This window comes from Chiroxiphia lanceolata (assembly GCF_009829145.1).
Source record: "Chiroxiphia lanceolata isolate bChiLan1 chromosome W unlocalized genomic scaffold, bChiLan1.pri scaffold_40_arrow_ctg1, whole genome shotgun sequence".
Lineage (NCBI taxonomy): Eukaryota > Metazoa > Chordata > Aves > Passeriformes > Pipridae > Chiroxiphia > Chiroxiphia lanceolata.
In genome coordinates, this window is record NW_022476499.1 from 68477 (window position 1) to 91488 (window position 23012).

General features: G+C 51.8%; 1 protein-coding gene across 2 annotated transcripts; it reads left to right on the top strand.

The window, feature by feature from the left end:
- Window positions 1-4854: 4854 nt before the first annotated feature.
- On the top strand, window positions 4855-8763 carry LOC116781331 (zinc finger protein 239-like). 2 transcript variants are annotated; one of them, XM_032677024.1, is made up of 3 exons: window positions 4855-5053; window positions 6855-6930; window positions 7119-8763. In XM_032677024.1, the coding sequence occupies exons 2-3, from the start codon at window positions 6882-6884 to the stop codon at window positions 8207-8209; spliced, it is 1140 nt and encodes a 379-aa protein (XP_032532915.1). In that variant the 5' UTR covers window positions 4855-5053; window positions 6855-6881; the 3' UTR covers window positions 8210-8763. The 2 variants fall into 2 exon arrangements, 1 of the variants encoding a protein (XP_032532915.1); XR_004354849.1 differs by lacking the exons at window positions 6855-6930; window positions 7119-8763 and adding an exon at window positions 5752-6507 and having other exon boundaries at window positions 4889-5053.
- Window positions 8764-23012: the final 14249 nt, after the last annotated feature.

The window sequence follows — 23012 nt, forward strand, 5'->3', positions numbered from 1 at the left end:
GGACAGGAAGCTGAACAGGAGGCAGAGTGTGGCCAGGTGGCCAAGAAGGCCAATGGATCCTGGCCTGTATCAGGAACAGCGTGGCCAGTAGGTCCAAGGAAGTGATTCTTCCCCTGGACTGAGCTCTGGTGAGGCCACCCCTGGAGTGCTGTGTCCAGCTCTGGGCCCTGAGCTGAGGAAGGCCCTGGAGGGGCTGGAGCAGGTGCAGAGAAGAGCAGCGAGGCTGGGGAAGGGAGTGGAGCACAAGTGGTGTGAGGAGAGGCTGAGGGAGCTGGGGCTGTGCAGCCTGGAGAAGAGGAGGCTCAGGGGAGACCTCCTGACTCTCTACAACTACTTGAAAGGAGGTTGTAGCCAGGTGGGGGTTGGTCTCTTTTCCCAGGCAACGATCAGCAAGGCAAGAGGGCTCGGTCTCAAGTTGTTGGATATTAGAAAGAATTTCTTTGCAGAGAGGATGATCAGCCATTGGAATGGGCTGCCCAGGGAAGTGGTGGATTCTCCATCCCTGGAGATTTTTAAAAAGAGACTGGATGTGGCATCAGTGCCATGGTCTAGTAACTGCAGTGGAAGTGGATCAAGGGTTGGACTTGATGGTCTCGGAGGTCCCTTCCAACCCAGCTGATTCTGGGATTCTATGATTCTGTTGAAGGAATTCTACAATAAAATGACATTTAAATTCCAGGTGAAAACCTGCAGAAGACATCTGAAAAATCGCACTGTGAATTTTCTCTTTAGAACCATTTCCCAGATACATGTAAGCACCAGGAATTGGATCAATTTTTATGTTACTTTACTCCTGTGATTTGCACTGCTTTTCTAAAAAGCTCACTTTTTAATATTTTTTAATTTTTGACAGCTCCTGCCCCTACAGTTTTCAGAATAAAAGGGCATTTTCATTAACTGTCAGGGAAGGCAAATGTCTGTGAGTTGTTTGTTGGTTGGTTGGGGTTTTGTTGTCATGTTATTCTGTATTTTCTGCACTTGAATGCAGATTATGGAAGTGAGCCTGGTCATCATAAAGCACTTGAGTGAAGGGACAGGGTTGGAAGGTTTGAGCCACTTGGCACAGCTGAGGAAGCTTTGAAGTTCCTCTGCTTGCAATGAACTCTGTGTTCCTCCAGCAGAGTTCTGTCACCCTGTGACATTTTCATCACCTTTACATGTTAGGGGAAAAAAGAAAAAAAGCTGAAGTGGGGGAAAATGAAGGTTCTTTTAAGATCTTGCTGAGGCTGAAATGTAGAGGGAATCAAATCACTGCTTTGTTCCTGTCTTTAGCTGGGGCCAAAACCAGAGATGATCTTTCTTAAAACATGACAGCCATAAAAGTGCTTTTGCTTTATTGCTGGTTCCATTTACAGTTAAAAATTACTCTGTGGGATTTTTCTCTGTAGTTTCCAAAAAAAAATATGAAATCGAGTTTTAAAAATCTGGAATTTTATATCTGAATTCTTGAAACCCTTGGCATAATTAAAATATTTTTCCTTCCTATAGCTTGTTTCCAAGCAAACATTAGCTTGGCTACAATGTAAAAGGGGATATCCTTGTGCTGTAAGATGGGGAAAATCTAAATATCTGCAAAATTGTGAGACAATGAGACACAAAGGCCACTGAGACTGAAGAGAGAAAAGGAGAGAGAAAGGGAAGATACAACAGTTTATTCTTTTCTGTAGTAATGGTACTTGCCAAACATACCTTAATGTCTGAGATTTCTGATGTTGTTTGTTGGCTTTTTTACTGTCATCAGAGGAGTGAATATGACCTTTATGCAAAGTAAGCCAAGAGTACAATTTTTTTTCAAACTAAAAATAACCTCTGAATTTTCAGCTTGTGTCAAAGAAACCTTTTTCCAGAGTTCTCTGCTTTCTTGCCATATAATTGAAGTGAGGGAATGAAAAAGTATCCAAATACATCAATAATACCAAAGCCAAGGAAATCAAGATTAGGACTTCTACCTTCATTAGTGTATTAATCAGTAAAATTCTCCCAGTTCTAAGCAGACAGTTGTGCTATTTGTCATAGCAAATAAAGTAAGGAAGAATTAGTCAAAATGGGGCAATGCTTGTAATTCTTCTGCATATACCTAAAATATTTCTTTGTGTGACTTCACTTTCATCACTTAATATTTGTGTCTCACTTGTTTGCCTTTTCTGTGACTGTTTCAGAAGGAGGGCTTTTCTGTTCTTGTCTTCACAGCTCATAACTTTTATTCCTAGGATCAACTCTCTTCTCACATTTTTAAGATACCAGATTTTTATGATGTGGTAAGGATTAGTGAGCATAGTAGAAGTGAAGTCTTACCAGAGATTTCATTACTACTTCCTTACATTTACATCCTACATTTATAGCACTGTGTTGGCTTTTAAATTTATTCCTAAAGTTGTCTAGACTTTAGAGGAAAAAAAAAGAAAGAAAAAACAGGAAAAAATGAGAAGAAAAAAAAAAAAGAAAGAACAAAGAAAAAAGAGAACAAAAAGAAAAAAGAGAAAGAAAAAAGGGGACTAAATAAAGAAGAAAGAAAGAAAAAGGAGAAAATAAAAGAAGATAGAAAAACTAAAAACCAAAAAGGTCGATCCTGCTCCGCCTCAAGGACTTCAACTCCCACAATGCACCGCGCGGGGCAGAGGGCGGGCAGGGGGCGTGGCCGCGCGCTGATTGGCTGCGGCGCGGATCTGTAAAGACGGTGCGCGCGCAGAGCGAGCGCCATTTTGTCCGCGTGGACGCGAGTGTGGAGAAGGCGGCGGGGCGGACTCTGCGCTGAACTGTGAGAGCTGGCGGCGGGGGCGGCGAGAGCGGGCTCTGGGGATCCCCTCGGGGGCTGCGGGGAGCGCGACTGTGGGTAGAAAGGGTGGAGGACTCGGGAGGGCTTAGCCGAGGAGTTCGGGGGTTCCCGAGGAGGTTTTGAGGGGTCCCGGAGGGGGTTCGGTGTCCTGAGGGGACTCAGGGGGGAGGCTGAAGGTCCCTGAAGGAGTTTGGGTGTCTCTGAGGGGGTTTTGGTTTCTGAGGAGATTTGGGGTGTCCCAGGTGGGCTTTGGGGGTCTCTGAGGAGGCTGGGGGGTCGTGGGGGTTTTGCGTGAACCTTTTAGGAAGTTTTGGGGTCTCTGGGGGGTTTAAGGGGTCTCAGACGGTTTTGAGGGTCCGTGAGGGGGATTGGGGGGTCCCTGAATGGGCTTGGGGGGTCCCAAGTGGGTTTTGCGGGTCACTGAGAGGGTTTAGGGGGTCGTGGGGGGGTGATGAGGTCTCTGAGGGGATTTGAGGGGACCTCGAGGAGGTTTCGATGGATCGAGGGGTGGATTTCAGGGGTTTTGAGGGGATTTTGTGGAGTCCCCTGAAGCCCAGCAATGGGGTTTAGGGGTTCCCCCAGCCCCAAAGGGAGGGGTCCTAGGGATGCCCCCCAAAATCCGGGGAGGGAGATGTACCACATCTGGGTAAGGGGATCCCAGTGCCTCCAGTATATCCCAATGAACTCTCAGTGACCCTCAGTACGGCCCAGTAACCTCCCAGTGTCCCCCCGTGTGTCCTGGTAATGCCCCAGTAACTCCCCAGTTCTCTGCAGTGCCCCACAATGTGCCCCAGTTCCCCCCCAGTCCCTCCCAGTGCCCCCTGGTTCCCCCCAGTGTGTCCCAGTATCCCCCAGTAATCCTCCAGTGCCCCCCAATACCCCCCCCAACTATCCCCAGTGTGTCCCCAGATGCCCTTGGCCTTTCTGTGAGCAGAGGAGGGGGGGGAGGCATTTTTGGTCAGAGGGTCCAGGGGGGGCTCCTGGGGTGAGATGGAGGGTTGGGGACATCAGGGATGGGGTTTGGGGACAGTGGGGAGGGGTTTGTGGACAGTGGAATTGGGGGTTCCAAGGGGGGAACTGGGGACACTGAAAGGGTCTTGGGGACACAAGGGGGGTCTCAGGACTCACCTGCTTTTGGTGCAGGCCCTCTTCTCCCCCTCTAGGCCTCATTAACCCCCCCTAAAGGTCCCTCAACTCCCCTTTTTTTCCTTTAATCTCCTCCCCCCAGATACTTTTGACCCTCCAATGCCCCCAAGACCCTTTTAACTCCCCCAAATTCACCCAAAGCCCCTAAAACCTCCCAAATCCCCATCCAACCCCCCCACAGATCCCCCCAAATCTCCCCCAGCCCCCCCTCAAATCCCTTCCAACCCCCCCCAAAGAGGGATCACCCAGCACCCTGGGACAGGAACACAGTGGGCTGTACTGGGGGCACTGGGCTGTACTGGGAGGGCACTGGAGGGGGCTCAGGTGTCCCAGGACAACGTGGCCCAGCTCCAGGAGAGATCTGGGGAGCAGTGAGGAGGTACTGGTGTCTGTACTGGTCTGTCCTGGTTTGTACCCCAAATCTCCAAAGCCCCTCCCCAGCTCCCCCAGGACCCTCCCGCACCCCAAAGCCCCCCAGGCCCCCCCAGGCCCCTGACTTGGTCCTGCTGCCCCTTGAGCATCTGCAGCTCCTGCAGAACCAGGCATTTCATCAGCAAATGTGCAGCTGCCACCAAGCTGGGGGTGTGTTGATGTGCTGGAAGGCAGGAGGGCTCTGCAGAGGGACCTGGCCAAGCTGGATCCATGGGCTGATTCCAAGGGATGAGGTTCAAGCAGGCCAAGGGCCGGGTCCTGCCCTTTGGCCACAAGAAGCCCCGTCAGCCCCCCGGGCTGGGGCCAGAGTGTCTGGAGAGCAGGCAGGCAGAAAGGGAGCTGGGAGTGGGGATGGACAGGAAGCTGAACAGGAGGCACAGTGTTCGCAGTATGTTAGAAAAGCAAGTTAAGTTCTGGGAGGGTTCTAGAAAAAAAAAAAAGCCCAGAGCCCAGTGCAGGCAGGCAGCCCTCAGCTTGCACCTCATGTCCCCTCCCTGCAGGTTCCTGTCCTTGAGCCCAGGCCCTGAGGTGAGGCTGAGAAGTGGCGCGGAGGTGAGCCCAGAGCTGTCCCTGAGGTGAGGCTGAGAATAAGTGCAAGGCAGAGGTGCTGCTGAGGAAGGAGAGCCCCGTGGTGGGGAAGGCACAAAGCTGTGTTTGCCCATCCCCAAGAAGGTGCTGTGTCCATCCCTTGTGTCCCAGGTGAGCTGGGGCTTTGCTGCAGAGCTGCAGGCGCTGATTTGAGCAGCTGCAAGTGCTGAGATGGTGGGCACCCAGGAACACAAACTGTGCCTGGCCACGGAGCCTGCAAGGAGGAGCAGAGACAGCCCTGGCAGTGTGGGGGGCCAGGTTGTCCCTGTGCCTTCCCCTGCAGGCCCTGTCTGTCCCTGCTGGGCCCCTGTCCATCCCCATCAGGTCCCTGCCCGTCCCCCCCCGGGCTGAGCTCCCCCCAGGAAGTGCCGTGGAGCTGAAGCTGCTGCCATCCCCCCACTGCAGCCGCTGCCCCAGCCAAGGGAGCAGCAAAGGCAGGGCCAGGAGCAGAGGCAGCAGCTGGGGAGCCCTGGGGGGGCCGGGAAGCTCTTGTGTGGGTCAGGAAAGAGGCGCTGGGCACGAGGCCGGGGCTGTGCTGAGCAGGCCCAGCCCTCACATCCCCCCAGCCAACGCCGGCTGCCCGGGGGGCACGGGAGGGACCCCCAGCCCATGTGCCCCACACTGAGCTGGCAGAGAGAGAGCCAAGGGACAGGGATGTGGGCAGGGCCACGGGTGAGGGACAGGCAGGGCCATTGCAGGGCCACGGTGAGGGCACAGCCTGTGGCAGCAGAGCTGCCCAGGGCCGGGGGCAGCCTGGGGTGTTGGTGCCAGCCCTGCCCTGGTGGGGTGTCACTGTCCCCTTCCTACAGGACACTCCCCCAGAAATCTTCGAGGGGGCCTTTTGTGTCTATTCCTGGTTGCTGATTCCTGCTGGGGACCTGAGGGCCCCTCTGCAATCCCATGCCTGGGGCACAATCTCCTCTCCAGAGCTTGACTCAGTGCAGACTTTGCAGGGAAATCTGTGCTGGCAGCCCGAGTATGTCCCGACCCCCCGCACTCCTCCCAGGATATTTGGGACGAGTTCCCCCTTCCCGGGCACCCATGGGATGGGGGGGGGGCGATTGTTCTCCTGCTGTTGCTGTTGCTGCTCCGCCCCTGTCCCTGCCCTTCCTGCCGCTGTCGGGTGAGCGGAGCGGCCACGATGGGAAAGGGGCGAGAGAAGCGAAAGGAGCGGGTGGGACCCCCAAAGGGAGCACGAGGGGCGGTGGGTCACCCCCAAAGGGAGCTGAGGGGAGCCAGGGTTTGGGGGGGCAGTGGGAAAGGGGTGGGAGAGGGGGGCTAAGGGGAGGAGGGAGAACGGGAGTGGAGTTGCCGTGGGGGTGCCTCAGTGTCCCCATGCCTTGATCCCTGGAGAGCAGGGGAGGCTGGAGAGTTGGGGGAGCTGCGAGAGCCCCGAGAGCCTGGAGAGGGGGGCGCAGAGAAGGGGAAGCCTGGACAGTGGGGACCCCTGGGATCCCCGGGACAACAGAGTGGAGAACCTGGAGAGGGGGAATGTCTGGGAACGCGGCACCCTGAAGGTGAGAGTCAGAGGAAAAGAGACCCTTGGGACCTCCAAAACTCCCAGCATCCCTAAGTGGGAGCCCCCAGCATCCCAGACAGGGAAGAGCCTTCGAACCCCAGAGGGGAGAGACCAGAGAGCAGAACTCCTGGGACAGATTTTTTGAGCTAATCTTTATATTTTGGAGTATTTTTTAGCTGAATCTCAAATATTTGCAGTTGGGGGGGCGAGGGGCTTCTTGCTATTTCTGAAGGGTTTTTTACCTTAATCTCAGTGGTTTCGGTTTTTCTGGGCTTAATCTTGGTGTTTTGGAGGTTTTTATGGACACAGGATGCCCAGTGAGTTCTAGAGATGGACTTGGGCAGGAGGAACCCCCAAGCCAACACACTCAGCCCTTGTTTTCCCCCCCATCAGGATTTGTCCTTCCCAAAGCTTGACCAGATGAAGGAGGCTACGAGGAAGAGGAAGATGCCTTGGGCCCCCCAGGCAGGTGAGGAGGAAGTCAGTGGCCCTTTGGGCGGGTGTTGTGCTGGCTCTGTCAGCCGAGCATGGCCCCGGCTGCAGGACAACCCCGCTGCCGCCGCCGTCCTGCCGGGGCCGGAGTTGGGGGGATGTCCTTGGCCTTCCCTGTGGGCCAGAGGCAAATCCCCTCCCTGTCCTTCTTGCTTCCTGCCCCAGGCCCCGAGCTGAGGACGGAGAGCCCGGAGGACAAATCCCCCCTTGAGACCCTGGTGGGAGAGGCCGTTTTGAAGGGCTCCCCGGCGCAGGAAGGCAGTGGGGAGGAAAAGGTCCGGAGATCCCCCCGCAGGAGGGGCTCCAAAGCCAGCCCAGGGGGCTGTGAGGAGGAAAGAACCAGCCTGTGCCGGGAAGGCGACCGGAGCTTGAGGCAGAGCTCTGACCTGGTGGTCCCTGAGCAGCCTCCCAGCAGGGAGAAGCCCTTCAGGTGCTTGGAGTGTGGGAAGAGCTTCAGTAGGAGCACCAGCCTCCTCACCCACCAGCACATCCACACTGGGGAACGGCCCTACACCTGTGGGGAATGTGGGAAGAGCTTCAGCCAGAGCTTCAGCGTTATCCAACACCAGCGCATCCACACTGGAGAACGTCCCCACACGTGTGGGGAATGTGGGAAGAGCTTCAGCCAGAGCTCCCTCCTCCTCACCCACCAGCACATCCACACTGGGGCACGTCCCTACACGTGTGGGGAATGTGGGAAGAGCTTCAGGGACAGCTCCTACCTCCTCACGCATAAGCGCATCCACACTGGGGAACAGCCCTACTCATGTAGGGAATGTGGGAAGAGCTTCAGGGACAGGTCCAACCTCCGCAGACACCAGAAGATGCACACTGGGGAACTGCCCTACCCATGTCAGGAATGTGGGAAGAGCTTCAGGGACAGCTCCGCCTTGATCCGACACCAGCACATCCACACTGGGGAACGGCCCTACACGTGTCGGGAATGTGGGAAGAGCTTCAGGTACAGCTCCAGCCTCCTCACCCACCAGCTCATCCACACCAGGGAACGGCCCTACAAGTGCTTGGAATGTGGGAAGAGGTTTCAGCGCAGCTCAACTCTCCTCAAACATGAGCAGACACACACGGATGAGAGGCCCTTCCGCTGCACCGACTGCGGGAAGGGCTTCAACCAGAGCGGCAACCTTGTCAGGCACCAACGCATCCACACCGGGGAGAGGCCCTACAAGTGCGGGGAGTGTGGGAAGAGCTTCACTGACAGGTCTAATTTGACCAAACACCAACGGACCCACCAGTAAGAGAAACCCTACAAGTGTTCTGGTTATGGGAAGAGCTTTGATCTCTGCTTCCACCCCGAATGAACCCCCTGATGATGAGGCAGCCCCTGGAGTCCAGTGACTGTCAGTCCATCCCTTTCGACCCCAAAGGACCAGTCCCCTTTCCCACGGGCAGCTTCTTCCAACTGAACCCTTCTTGCAGGGTGTGTGGAGATTCCTGCCTTGGCTGGGGACCCCCCAAGGTCACTGCTGGAGGTTGAGAGCAGAGATCTCCCCACCAGCGTTGGTCTGGGGGAGTTCCATCCATCTCTAATTAAGACTTATTGCTTTTGTGCCAGCTTGAGTAGAATTGCTTCAACAATTGCTTTAGTGTAGAGCACTGTCCTCTCTTATCTTGTACTCCTGGTAGTTTTAGTGTTTCTCTTGTGCAGTAATTAATTCTGATGAAGATCTTTTGTCTGATCATTTGTATCCCTAAATAATTCATTTCTATCAACAGATCTGATTTGCCATCATTAAAACCTTGGGGACAAAAGTGTTTCAGTCACAGCTCTGTAATTCCTCTAAACTGAAAGTGCTGGGATAATGCAAGGCTGGGATTGGATCCAGCAGCCCCCAGCACCCCACAGGAAATTAGGAGCTCAGGGGGGCCACCCCCCTTTGCCAGCCCCCCTGTGCCCAAAGACCCCCATGGGACCGTCAGACCCGCCAGACCCACCCCCCCTTTTCCACCCTTCTCCCTGTTCCTCCCACTTTCCCACTGTCCCCTCAATCCCCAATTTCCCCCCCCCGAACAGTTTTGGGGTCCCAACCCCCACTTTTTGCCCCCTCTCCTGTGGGTGCTGAAGGAGAAAATGAGGCTGCACACACAGAGTTCCATTACAGGACTTGTCCTCCCATCTTTCCGGCGTCCCCCTTTCATTGGGGTTCCTTTGGAAACAGCACCTGGGCTTTGTCTTTTAGTCCACTGGAATTCCCAGCGTGGCCCCAAAGCAGTGCCCTGATCCCACCCATTCCCCTCCCCTCATGTGCTGGCTGTGTTCAGCCACCAGAGAAAAACACAGGCTGCCCTGCAGAGCATTCCAAGTGGTTTCCACTTTGGCAAACAGCACTCTCTGGATGGAAAACACCAGTCAAGGCCAAAACACTCCTTGTTGATCCTGATTAACTGAATGCAGCTGCTGCTGCCTTAACTTGTTCCCACAGAAATTCTCAGGGTTCCTTTGGTTCCAGGAGGCCCCACATGTCCCAATGGCCCCTTGATTCCACGAGTTTCCACAGTCTCCAAAGGTTCCTTTAGTTCCATGAGGCCCTGCAGTCCCAAAATGCCCTTTGGATTCCAGGAGATTTCCCGTTGTCCCAGGGTCCCTTGTGCTTCAGAAGGAGCTGCAGTGGGACAGTGGCCCCTTGGTTCCGTGAGCTCTGCAGTGTTCCAGGAATCCTTGGGTTCCAGGAGAGCCTGCAGTTTCACAAGGACCACTTGAATGCAGGAGGTTCTGCAGGGTCACAGTGGCCCCTGGATTCTGGGAGGTTCAGAAATATCTCAGGGCTTTCTTGGTTCCAGGAGGACACACATGTCAGCAGGAACCCTTGGTTGCAGGAGGTTTGACAGTGTCCCAGAATTCCTTTGATGTCATGAGGCCCTGGATTGTCCCAATGGACTCCTGATTCCAGGAGCCCCCTCAATGTCACAATGGTCCCTTGGTTCCATGAGTTTCCACGGTGTCCCAGGGTTCCTTTTGTTCCATGTGTGACACCTGCAGTGTCACAATGGGCCCTGAATTCCAGGAGTTTTCCCAAGGTGACAGTGCTGCCTTGATTCCATGAGATTGCCCAGTGTCCCAGGGCTCCTTTGGCTCCAGAAGGCCCTGCAGTGTCACAGTGGTCCTTGGTTCCATGAGGTTACTTATTGCTTTATTTGTCTCAGTCTTTAACACCCAAAGCAGTTGTCCTCAGCATCCCCAGCTCCCAGGGCTGGCAGTTGGTGATGGGGAGCTGAGTGAAGCCCCCACAATGCAGGAGGAAATGGTCAGTGACCTGCTCTGCCAATGAGACCCCCCCAAGTGCCTGGGCCCACATGGGATGCACCCAGGAGTCCTGAGGGAGCTGGAGAAAGAGCTGGCCAAGCCACTCACTCATTGCCCAGCAGTGCTGCAGAACTGCACAAGTCCCAGCTGACTGGCAACAAGCAAATGGGATGCCCATGCACAGGAAGGGCCAAAAGGACCATCTGGGCAACTCCTGGCCTGTCCCATTGACCTCAGGACCAGGGAAGTCCATGCAGCAGATCCTCCTCAGTGCCATCCCATGGCACGGGCAGGACAACCAGGGGATCAGGCCCAGCCAGTGTGGGTTTGGGAAAGGCAGGTCCTGCCTGAGCAACCTCATCTCCTTCTCTGACAAAGGACCCGCTCAGCAGCTGAGGGAAAGGCTGGGATGTGTCTCTCTGGAATTCCAGAAAGCCTTTGGCACCATCTCCCCCAGCATCTCCTGCACAAACTGGCTGCTCATGGCTTGCCCAGGGAACTGTTTGCTGGGTGACAAAGTGGCTGATGGATCAGGGAGTGATGGGGAATGGAAGGAAATCCAGGTGGGACCGGTCACTAGTGGGGTTCCCAAGGGCTCAGGGTTGGGGCTGCTCCTGTTTAACATCGTTCTTGATGATCTGGGCCAGGGGATTGAGTGCCCCCTCAGGAAAGTCATGGACAACACCACGTTGGGTGTGAGTGTGGATGTGCTGGAGGGCAGGAAGGCTCTGCAGAGGGATCTGGACAGGCTGGATCAATAAGGCCAAGTGTCAAGTCCTGCCCTTGGGTCCCAACAACCCCCTGGAACACTCCAGGCTGGGGGCAGAGGGGCTGGAGAGCTGCTCAGCAGGAAGGGACTTGGGGGTGCTGCTTGACAGAGACTGGATACGAGGCAGAGTGTGCCCAGGGGGGCAAGAAGGCCAAGGGCATCGTGGCCTTTGTGGAGAAGAGTGTGGCCAGCAGGAGCAGAGAACTGATTGCCCCTCTGTGCTGGGCACTGGGGAGGCCCCACCTGGAGTGCTGTGTCCAGTTGTGGCCCCTCAGTGCCAAAAGGCCCTTGAGGGGCTGGAGCGTGTCCAGAGAAGGGAACGGAGCTGGGGAAGGCTCTGGAAAACATGTCTGCTGAGGGACGGCTGAGGGAACTGGGCTGGTTGAGTCTGGAGAAGGGGAGGCTCAGGGGGGACCTCATTGCTCTCTGCAATGACCTGAAAGGAGGTTTTAGTGGGGTGGGGATTGGTCTCTTCTGCAAAGTCTTTAGTGACAAGAAGAGAGAAAACGGCCTTAAGTTGCATCAGGTGAGGCTCAGATTAAATGTTAAAAAAACCCTTTTTCCCCTGAGAGAGTGTTCAGGCACTGGAACAAATAGCCCAAGGAGGGGGTGGAGTCTCTGGAAGTGTTCAGGTGTGTGGTGGGTTGACTTTGGCTGGACACCAGGTGCCCTCCCAGCCGCTCTATCCCTCCCCTGCCCAGTGGGAGAGAGTAAAGTGGAAAAAAAAACAACTCATGGGTTGAGATAAGACAGTTTATTTAAAGCAAAAGACAGCAGGGTTTGTTCTCTACTCCCCATGAGCAGCCATGGTCGGCCACTCCCGAGGAGCAGGGCTTGGGTACCTGTGAGGGTTCCTCAGCAGGCAGCCATCAGACAATGAATGCCCCCCTCCTGCTCCCTGCCTCAGCTTTTAGAGCTGAGCTGACCTCCCATGGTCTGCAATGTCCCTTGGGTCAGTTGGGCTCAGCTGGCCTACTTGGGTCCCCTGCCAGGCTCTTGCCCTCAGCTAAGGAAGGAATGTCCCAGTGTTGGTGCTGTGCTCAGCAGTGGCCAAAACACTGGGGTGTTCTCAACCCCCTTCCAGCTGCCAATGCCAAGCCCAGCCCTGGGAGGGCTGCTGTGGGGAACTGAACTGCAGCTCAGCCAGAGCCAACCCAAATATCTATGGCACATATTCTATAGAATCCATCCTTAGGTGTTGTATGATAGATCTATCAGATATTACAAATAATAAGCAATAATAAGGCAAGTGTCCTCCTTAGGGACACCCCCCCCCAAACTCCTGCCTGGGTTTGTTCCCTGGGGGTCTGTGCAGCAGCAAGCACAGCCCCACACTGACTGCTCTGGGCTGTGCAGGCATTTGTGGTTCTGCCTGTCTCACACACCCCCCCAACCTTGGGATGGATCTGGATGTCACTGGCTGTGATGTCACAGGAGAGATGTGATGTCATATGATGGATGTGAAGTCATAGAGGAGCCTTGATGTCCCAACAAGGATGTGATATCACATGGGAGATGTGATTTCAGAAAAAGGATGTGATGTCACAGGGGAGCTGTGATGTCATGGGGAGATGTGATTTCAGGGGGACGATGAGATGTCACAGGGGAGGGCGTGACGTCACAGGGATGATATGATATCACAGGAGAGGTGTGATGTCATATGATGGATGTGACATCATATAGGAAATGTGATGTCACAGGAAGGATGTCATGTCTATGGTGAATGTGACGTCAAAGGGGAGATGTTACATCACAGAAAGGATGTGATGTCACAGGAAGGATGTGATGTCACTTGGAGTTTGTGTTGTCATAAGGGGACACGTGATGTCAAAGGGATGATATGATATCACGGGAGAGGTGTGAGGTCATAGGGAAGATGTGATATCACAGGAGAGATGTAATGTCACAGGGGGGGAAGTGACATCATAAGGATAATGTGATATCACAGGGCACGTGTGATGTCACAGGAAGGATGTGATGTCACGTGGTGGTTGTGACATCATAGGGGAGATGTGATGTCATGGGGAGATGTGATGTCACAGGAAGGATGTGATGTCATAGGGGAAATAGGTCACAGGAAGGATGTGACATCATAGGAGAGTTGTGATGTCACAGGGAGCGTATGATGTCACAGGGGAGGATGTGATGTCACAGATATATGAGATCACAGGAGAAGTGTGATGTCATATGATGGATGTGACTTCATAGGGGAAATTTAATGTCACAGGAAGGGTGTGACGTCATGGGGAGATGTGATGTCACAGGGGAGGACGTGATGTCATAGGGGAGAACGTGATGTCACAAGAATTATGTGATGTCATCGGGGAGCTGTTGTATCACAGGGACAATGTGATGTCAGAGGGCATGTGTGATATCACAGGAGGGATGTGATGTCATAGGAAGGATGTGATGTCACGGGGAACATGTGATGTCATAGAGGAGTGACACATCCCCCCCCCAGCCTTGCTCCAGCTAAAACCGTGGAATTTGTCTTTGTTTCCCTTGGGTTCATGGTCAGGCTGTTTTATTTCCAGGGATGTCTAGAGATGAGTTAAGGGGAGCTCAGCCCTTTTGGTGAGGAAGGAGTTGTTGAGTCTGGAGCATCTGAACTCAGCCTTTGTTCCTGGTTTCTTCCCACTCTTTCAGAGCAGTTCATTTCCCAGGGGGAAAGCTCTGATTCCCCAGCACAGTCAGGTTCTCCTGAGCTCAGGAGGTTTCACTGCTCTCATTTTTCTCTGGTATGAATTCTGTGCCAGATTCTCGTTTCCTAGGTCAGTGAAATGTTAGAAGAGAGAGAATCTCACCTGGATCTTGGACAGAACACTTCTAGACTTCTTTATTCTTTTGAATTCTTCCCTAATGGTTCTGGATGACAGGACACCCATGTGGAAAGTCCCTTTTCTGGTTTTCAGGACTTAAAGAGATGCTTTTCTGATGTCAGTAGTGTTATTGATTCAACTGGGGGGGTTGAATTGAGTGTTCCTTGCACCTGTAAAACGTGCAACCCCTTTAATCTGTTGTTTTAAAACCCACGCATTAGATGTCAGACAACATAAAGACAGCAGGTAGAGATAACCCTGATGTGAGTGATGGTTCCAGTCATCCCGTGTATGGATCAAAGATTTCCAAGGCTTTGTTCCAAGGTCGCTGCCCCGCCCCCACCCTCTGCCCCTGGCGCCTGATTGGCCGCCGCCCCACCAATTGGCCGTCCCGGGGGATGCAAATGTCCCGCCCTGCTGCATATTCATGAGCTCCTGGGCTAAATTTCTCAAAATATTATCATACATTCCAAAATATGGAATCATACAAATATGTATTAGATGCATTTACCCTCAGAAGGCACCAAATTTTATATTTGGCTAAATTACTCAAAATATTAACAAATGAAACTAAATCTAAACAAAACAAAAGAAAGTGCTATCAGAAGAGAATATAAGAAAGCCTTGTACCAGCTCCCAGGTAATTCAATGTATTTGCATAAGAACTGATGTGTAATTCCAAGTCCAATTTCAAGACACATTGGTCCCTCTAACAGGCACATTATTATAGAATCCCTCACACCCACCACGCATTAAAGGATACCCTGATTGCTCATGGGGTGGAGACAGTGGCTAATGAAAATTAGATTTGTGTCAGTATTGAATCCTGATGTTTGTAACTTTGTTAATATTAGGAAATTTGATTGTAGCTATTCAGATCCTGTTATGTCCCATATGCTTACTATTTTACTATAAGATTTGGGGTTTTTGGAGGGAATTGCATCACACTGGGAAAAGATTTGTGCTCTCTCTTCCTTTTCTTTACTCTTCTCTCTTTCTGTCCACTACACGAAAGGCACCACCCACAAAGAAGATTCACAGTGAATGACAAAAGAAGAGAAATTATTGAGTGCATAAATCACGGGGTGGTGTCAGAGACTGAAACGGTTCATGATTTGTGCATTCTAGGATTGCCAAGGGACTCTTGCAGGCTTCTGCAGGACTTTTGCATTAGACCTCTAATGGCCCATCAAAGCCCATCCCCCCCCTGCCAATCTTGAAAAGTAGGAAAAACCCTTTTCCCAGGCCCCTCACAGGAACTCTGCGCAGGCCCAGGAGATGTTTGGGGTTCGTGGCACGGCCCGGGACACCATCCATGGATATAATAACTCATAACTTCTTGGAGTGTGGGGGCTTCCCTCCCCCACCCCCAATGGATCAAGGTCCCCACTTCAACTGACAGACATGGAAGCTGCAACTGCCAAGTTCCATCTCTGGACCCCGTGGGCAGTGACTACAGACATCTTTCCACTCTCAGCTTTGCTTTCCCTTACTCTCCCTCACCCTTCTCCTGTCTTTCCTTTCTCTCCCTTATGCATTTTCCCCAAAGGTTCTCTTTATGCCACATTGCTGTAGATGAGAGAGAGAGATGATAACACCCAAAATGGCAACATACCTGTTTACCTTTGAAACAAAACTGTTCTAAAATCAACCCAACATATATATATGTTTTCAAACACCGATTATTCAGTGTCGTTTCACTCTAATCCACCCCAAGGGATTTATTAATAAGAACCTGGCTTACCTTCCCCTTTCTGGGGCAGTGTACCAGGGTGAATTTATGCTGATTCTTTTGGTCTGTGTTTGGCCCCTGTGAAAGTTTTGCTCTTTCCCTGCCAAGTTATGGGAAAACAAGCACTGATAAATGGGAAAGTTGTCCTTGAAGAGAGCTTCTTGTATAAACTGTTTTAAGTGGTGTTGTGTGATTGGTTAATTGTCCTCCAAGGTCACTTGAAGGAGAATTTGAGGAGGAGAAGGATGAAGTAGCACCCCCAGACTCAGTTAAGAAAGACCCCCAAAGCAGACTGCGCGTGCGTGAGGGGATTTCCAAAGTTCTCACGCGTGCGCAGGAGAGATGCACTGACATAACCGGGAGCTGGGACTGAGGGCCTCGGGCTGGGCAGTGCTGGCCACACCTGGGAGGTTGTGGTCACTCAATTCATTGTATAAAAAGCAGATAGCTTTTGTGAACTTAGTGACTCTCCAGAGATGCAGCTTCTGCTCTGGGTAATTACAGGCCTGCTAGGTGGGTTAGATAACTTTATGGGCAACAGCTGGGTAACTGGGGAGATCGTGCTGGGGGCTTCTTTCTCTCCTCCTTCCTCCCTTTTGGGTTTGTTCATTTTGTTGACTTCCTCTTGGTAATAAATATTGGGTTTTGTTGAGCTTTCAATGGTGTCATGGTTTCAGCTTCTGTATGTTCTGAAGCCTCCCTAATACAGATGTCATATAATAGTGCGACGTCAGAGAGGAGCTGTGATATCACAGAGGAGGATGTGATGTCACTGGAAGCATGTAATGTCATGGGGAGGATGTGATGTCATATGATGGATACGACATCATAGAGGAGATGTGATGTCACAGAGGAGGATGTGATGTCGCAGGGGAGCTGTGATGTCATGGAGATGATGTGATGTCATGGGGAGGACGTGATGTCACAGGAAGGATGTACTGTCACAGGGAGGATGTAATGTCACAGGGGGGCTGTGATATCATAGGAGAGATGTGATGTCACAAAGGAGGATGTGATGTCACAGGAAGGATGTGATATCACAGGGGAGGTGTGATGTCACAGGGAGGATTTGATGTCATATGATGGATGTGACTTCATATAGGAGCTGTGATGTCACAGGGAGGATGTGATGTCAAGGGGAGGATTTGATGTCACAGGAAGGATGTGATGTCACGGGGAAGGTGTGATGTCATATGTTGGATGCAAGGACATAGAGGAGATGTGATATCAAAGAGGAGCTGTGATGTCACAGGGGAGCTGCGATGTCACAGAGGAGGATGTGATGTCACAAAGGAGCACGTGATGTCACAGGCATGATATATCATCACAGGAGAGATGTGATGTCATCTAATGGATGTGACGTCATATGGGAGATGTTATGTGACAGGGCTGATGTGATGTCACGGGGAAGCTGTGAAAATGCAAAAACTTCTTTCAGGCAGTCAGTTCTCCTGGGCAGGGCCGTCTGACTCTTGGTGTGTTTCCCTCCATGTGCTCAACACCGGCACAGGGTACACTGAAGGAGGTCTCCAAACTTTCCTGTAGGTGAAACATGCTAGCGGTGCTAGCTCAGGCAGAGCTCAACTTCCCAAACAAGCCTGGGGCTGGGGGTGTGCCGAGGGGGAAGTTGTCCTGCAGGCAGCAGGACAGGACGAGCAGGACGCAGTCTGCTCAGGACACGGTGCATCTGAAAGTGGAATGGTTTTGAGTCTAGGCCTTCCTTCCTGGCAACCAGGCAGGAAGGAAGGAAGTATTCCATCCTATTCCTTTATGTAATCAGGCACCTTTATGTAATAGGCGGACAGGGAAGGCTCTTCCTCTTCCTCTTTTCCGGTGAGGTTTGGAGACAAGAGACTCCCGTGGCTGGTCTCGCTTCTCTGGGGGAGCTGAGCTCTGGTCGGGCCTACGGGGCCGGTTGGTTCTGCCGATCCGGGGTCCGGTAGCGTGGCGGTGACGTTGGGCATGATTGTGCTTTCTCAAGAAAAGTATTATGGTTTTCTTTGACTATTTCTTTATTGAGTGTGCATACCTGTTTTTGTTTGTTTGTTTGTTTTGCCCCATTTTTCCCTTCCCCTTTTCTGTTTTCGGGTGTTGGGGGTTTCTTTCTTATGTGTCTATAGTTTTTGTATATAAACGTAATATAAGCGTAAATATATTTATATATTTCTTTAGCTTTTTCTTATTTCTGTTCTCTTGGGGTTTTTTCCTTTTCCCTTGGTTTTAGGGGGGGAGCTCTTGCGGTGGGGTTTGGAGACGTGGCAGGGAGCCAGCTCTAAACCACCACAGAAGGACACCATGTGTATGGGTCAAGTGTTGCTGCTTTATTAAATCACAGCCACCTACAACTGGCTCAGTGGCAACAGAAGAGCAGTGCTCATAGTTTGAATTGTGGGTTTTGCTGAGGATTTGAAGGCATCAGGATTCCAGTTTTCCTGCCTGTATAAAAGACAGAGTTTCTTTTTTGCTATAACATCTACGATGGGAAAGATCCCCAGGCAGCCACCAGGGATGATGTCATAGGGATGATGTGATATCACAGGAGAGATGTGATGTCACGGGGGACTGTGATGTAACGGGGAGGATGTGATGTCACAAGAAGGATGAGATGTCACAGGGAGGATGTGATGTCATAGGAGACGTGATGTCAAAGAGGATGTGGTGTCATGGGAGAATGTGATGTCACATGGGAACTGTGATGTTAGAGAAGAGGATGTGATGTCACAGGGAGGATGTGATGTCACTGAGGACGATGTGATGTCACAGAGGAGGATGTGATGTCACAGGGAGTTGTGATGTCATAGAGGAGGATGTGATGTCACAGGGAGGATGTGATGTCACAGAGGAGGATGTGCTGTCACACAAGAGGATGTGATGTCATAGGAGACATGCGATGTCACAGAGGAGAATGTGATGTCACAGAGGAGGATGTGATGTCACAGGGAGTTGAGATGTCACAGAGGAGGATGTGATGTCACAGAGGAGGGTGTGATGTCACAGAGGATGATGTGATGACATCACAGGAAGGATGTCATATCATACAAGAGCTGTGATATCATAGGAGAGCTGTGATGTCACAGAGGAAGATGTGATGTCACAGGAGACATGCGATGTCACCGAGGAGGATGTGATGTCACAGAGGAAGGTGTGATGAAATCAAAAGAAATATGTGCTGTCATATGAGAGCTGTGGTGTCATACCAGAGCTGTGATGTCACAGAGGAGGATGTGATGTCACAGGGGAGCTGTGATGTCACAAATGAGGATGTGATGTCACAGAGGAGGGTGTGATGACATCAAAGGAAGGATGTGCTGTCATATGAGAGTTGTGATGTCACAGAGGGGGATGTGATGTCACAGAGGAGGATGTGATGCCATAAGACACATGTGATGTCACAGAGGAGGATATGATGTCACAGGGAGCTGTGATTTCACTGAGGGGGATGTGATGTCACACAGGAGGACTTTATGACATCAAAGGAAGGATGTGCTGTCATATGAGAGTTGTGGTGTCATACGAGAACTGTGATGTCACAGAGGAGGATGTGATGTCACAGAGGAGGATGTGATGTCCTAGAAGTCATGTGATGTCACAGAGGAGAATGTGGTGTCACAGAGGAGGATGTGATGTCACATGGAGGATATGATGTCATAGGAGATATGCAATGTCACAGAGGGGGATGTGATGTCACAGAGGGGGATATGATGTCACTGAGGAGGATGTGATGTCACAGGGAGGATGTGATGTCACAGAGGAGGATGAGATGTCACAGGGAGCTGTGATGTCACAGAGGAGGATGTGATGTCCTAGGAGACGTGATGTCACAGAGGGGGATGTGATGTCACAGAGGAGGATGTGATGTCACAGAGGGGGATGTGATGTCACAGGAGAGCTATGAGGTCACAGAGGAGGATGTGATGTCATAGGAGAAATGCGATGTCACAGAGGGAGATATGATGTCACTGAGGAGGATGTGATGTCACTGAGGAGGATGTGATGTCACTGGGAACTGTGATGTAACAGAGGAGGATGTGATGTCACAGAGGAGGATGTGATGTCATATGAGAGTTGTGACGTCACAGAGGGGGATGTGATGTCACACAGGAGGATGTGATATCATAGGAGACATGCGATGTCACAGAGGGGGATATGATGTCACTGAGGAGGATGTGATGTCACACAGGAGGATGTGATGTCACAGGAGAGCTGTGATGTCACAGAGGAGGATGTGATTTCACATTTGAGGATGTGATGTCACAGGGAGGATGTGATATCATAGGAGACATGTGATGTCACAGGGAGGATTTGATGTCACAGAGGAGGATGTGATGTCACAGGGAGGATGTGATGTTACAGAGGAGGATGTGATATCATAGGAGACAAGTGATGTCACAGAGGAGGATACGATGTCACAGAGGAGTATGTGATATCACAGAGGAGGATGTGATGTCACAGAGGAGGATGTGATGTCATAGGAGAACTGTGATGTCACTGAGGAGGATATGATGTCACAGAGGAGGATGTGATGTCATAGGAGACATGCGATGTCACAGAGGGGGATGTGATGTCACAGAGGAGGATGTGATATTACAGGCAGCTGTGATGCAACAGAGGAGGCTGAAGTGACTTTAATGGGAGAACTGGGAAAAGCACCCCACTGTGACTGGCCAAAAGGCCCCTTGTATCCTTGCCATTGATTACCTCAGGAGGGGTATCGATGGGCTTTTGGTGTGGCTACTGTGACTACAGAGAAGGTCAAACAATTACCTACCCTGCCTGTCCTCTCAAAGGATCCTCCCATTGTGGGATTGCTGCAAGTCAAAGACCAACAAGTGCCCATTGCCACCAGAACAGTGCCCTGAAGGCAGGATGGCACCAACTGGGACTCTACAATTCCCATTCAGGAACCAGTTCATCGACTGCAGAAACAGGGAGGGATCAGCAGGACCCGCTCACCCTTTAACAGCCCCATATGGCCAGTGTGGAAGTCTAATGGGGAGTGGGGGCTGACAGTGGACTATCGTGGCCTGAAAGAAGTCACGCCGCCTCTGAGTGCTGCTGTGCCGGACGTGTTGGAACTTCAGGATGAGCTGGAGTCAGAGGCAGCCCAGTGGGACCACAACTGATATTGCCAATGTGTTTTTCTCCATTCCTCTGGCAACAGAGTGCAGACCACGGTTTGCCTTCACCTGGAGGGGTGTCCAGTACACCTGGAATCAAGTGCCCCAGGGGTGGAAGCACAGTCCAACCATCTACCATGGACTGATCCAGACTGTGCTGGAACAGGGGGAGCTCCAGAGCACCCGCAATATATTGAAAATATCACTGTATGGGGCAAAACAGCAGAAGAAGTTCTTGAGAAAGGGAGGAAAATAGTCCAAATTCTTCTCAGAACTGGTCTTGCCATAAAGCAAAGCAAGATAAAGGGACCTATATGGGAGATTCAGTTCTTGGGAATAAAATGGCAGGATGGACACCACCATGTGTCCCTGGATGTAGTAAACAAAATAGCATCTATGTCTCCACCAGCTAACAAGAAGGAAACACAAGCTTTCCTAGGCCTTGTGGGTTTCTGGAGGATGCACATTCCAGGTTACAGTCAGCTTGTGAGCCCCCTCTGTCAAGTGACCCGGTAGAAGAACCATTTTGAGTGGGGCCTTGAGCAACAACAGGCCTTGGAGCAGATCAAACAGGAGACAGCCCGTGCAGTAGCTCTGGGGCCTGTTGGAATGGGACCAGCTGTGCAAAATATCCTCTACAAGGCAGCTGGGGAGCATGGTCTCACCTGGAGCCTCTGGCACAGAACACCAGGAGAAACCCGAGGTCAACCATTAGGGTTTTGGAGCCAGGGTTATCGAGAATCAGAAGCCAACTGAAAAGGAGATACTGGCAGCCTCTGAGGGGGTTCGAGCCACCTCAGAAGTTTCTGGAACAGAAGCGTCTCCTCTTGGCACCACGTTTGCCTGTGCTGCACTGGATGTTCAAAGAGAACATCCCCTTAACTCATCATGCAACCAGTGCTACCTGGAGCAAGTGGAGCAAGCTTTGATCACACAGCGAGCCCGAATGGGAAAACCCAGTTTCCCGGGGATCCTGGAAGAGATTATGGACTGGCCAGAAGGCAGGGATTTTGGAGCACTGCCTGAAGAGGTGACTCGTGCCCAAGAAGCACCACCATATAATGAGTTCCCAGAAAATGAAAGAGGGGATGCTCTGTTAACTGATGGATCTTACCGAGTGGTAGGAAACCATGGGAGGTGGAAAGCTGCTGTGTGGAGTCCCACACGACGGGTCGTCGAAGCTGCTGAAGGAGAGGGCGAGTCAAGCCAGTTTGCAGAAGTGAAAGCCAGCCAGCCAGCCCTAAAGATTGCCAAAGGAGAAAAGTGGCCTGTGCTACACCTCTACACTGACTCCTGGATGGTGGCTAATGCCCTGTGGGAGTGACTACTGCAATGGAAGAAGGCCAATTGGCAATGCAGGGGCAAAGCCATCTGGGCTGCTGCATTGTGGCAGGACATCACTGCATGGGTGGAAAACACGACTCTGAAAGTGCATCACATCAATGCTCACGTGCCCAAGGGTTGTGCCACTGAAGAACATCAGAACAATAAGCAGGTGGATAAGGCTGCCAAGATTGGAATGGCCCAGGTAGGCTTGGACTGGGAGCAGAAGGGTGAGCTCTTTATAGCCCGATGGGCCCATGGAACATCGGGACATCTGGGAAGAGATGCGAGGTACAGGTGGGTTCATGATCCAGGGGTTGACCTGACCATGGAGGCCATCACACAGGTCACTCATGAATGTGACACGTGTGCAGCAATTAAGGGAGCCATGCAAGTAAAATCTGCCTGGAATAGAGGGCGGTGGCTGGATTTCCAATATGGTGAGGTCTGGCAAATTGACTGCATTGGACCACTGCCACAAACACACCAGGGCAAGAGCTACAGACTCACCATGGGGGAGGCAACAACTGGCTGGCTGGAAATATATCCTGTAAACCAGGCCACTGCTCAAAACACCATCTGAGGCCTCGAGAGGCACATTCTGTGGTGACATGGTACCCCAGAGAGAACTGAATCAGACAATGGGACTCACTTCTGGAATAATCTCACAAGTTCTTGGGCAAAGAAATATGGCATTGAATGGATCTATCATATCCCTTATCATCCACAAGCCTCTGGGAAGACTGAGAGGTATAATGGACTGTTGAAAACCATGTTGAGAGCATTAGGTAATGGGACATGGAAGCATTGGGAGGCAAATTTAGCTGAGGCCACTTGGCTGGTCAACACTGGGGGATCTGCCAACTGCCCTGGTCCTGCCCAAACAAAACCCCTACACACTGTGGGAGGGGATAAAGTCCTGGTGCTACACTGGGGAAGTGAGGGGGGGAAGTCAGTGTGGGGTTCTCCTCCCATGAGAAAAGGCAAACCCATCCGTGGGATTGCCTTTGCTCAGGGACCAGGGTGTACCTGGTGGG

What these genes read in the sequence shown, in the direction of transcription:
- LOC116781331 (XM_032677024.1), top strand. Translation starts at nt 6,882, where the DNA reads ATGAAGGAGGCTACGAGGAAGAGGAAGATGCCTTGGGCCCCCCAGGCA. An exon ending in GCCTTGGGCCCCCCAGGCAG is followed by an intron (nt 6,931 to 7,118) that starts GTGAGGAGGAAG and finishes TTCCTGCCCCAG; the next exon opens with GCCCCGAGCTGAGGACGGAG.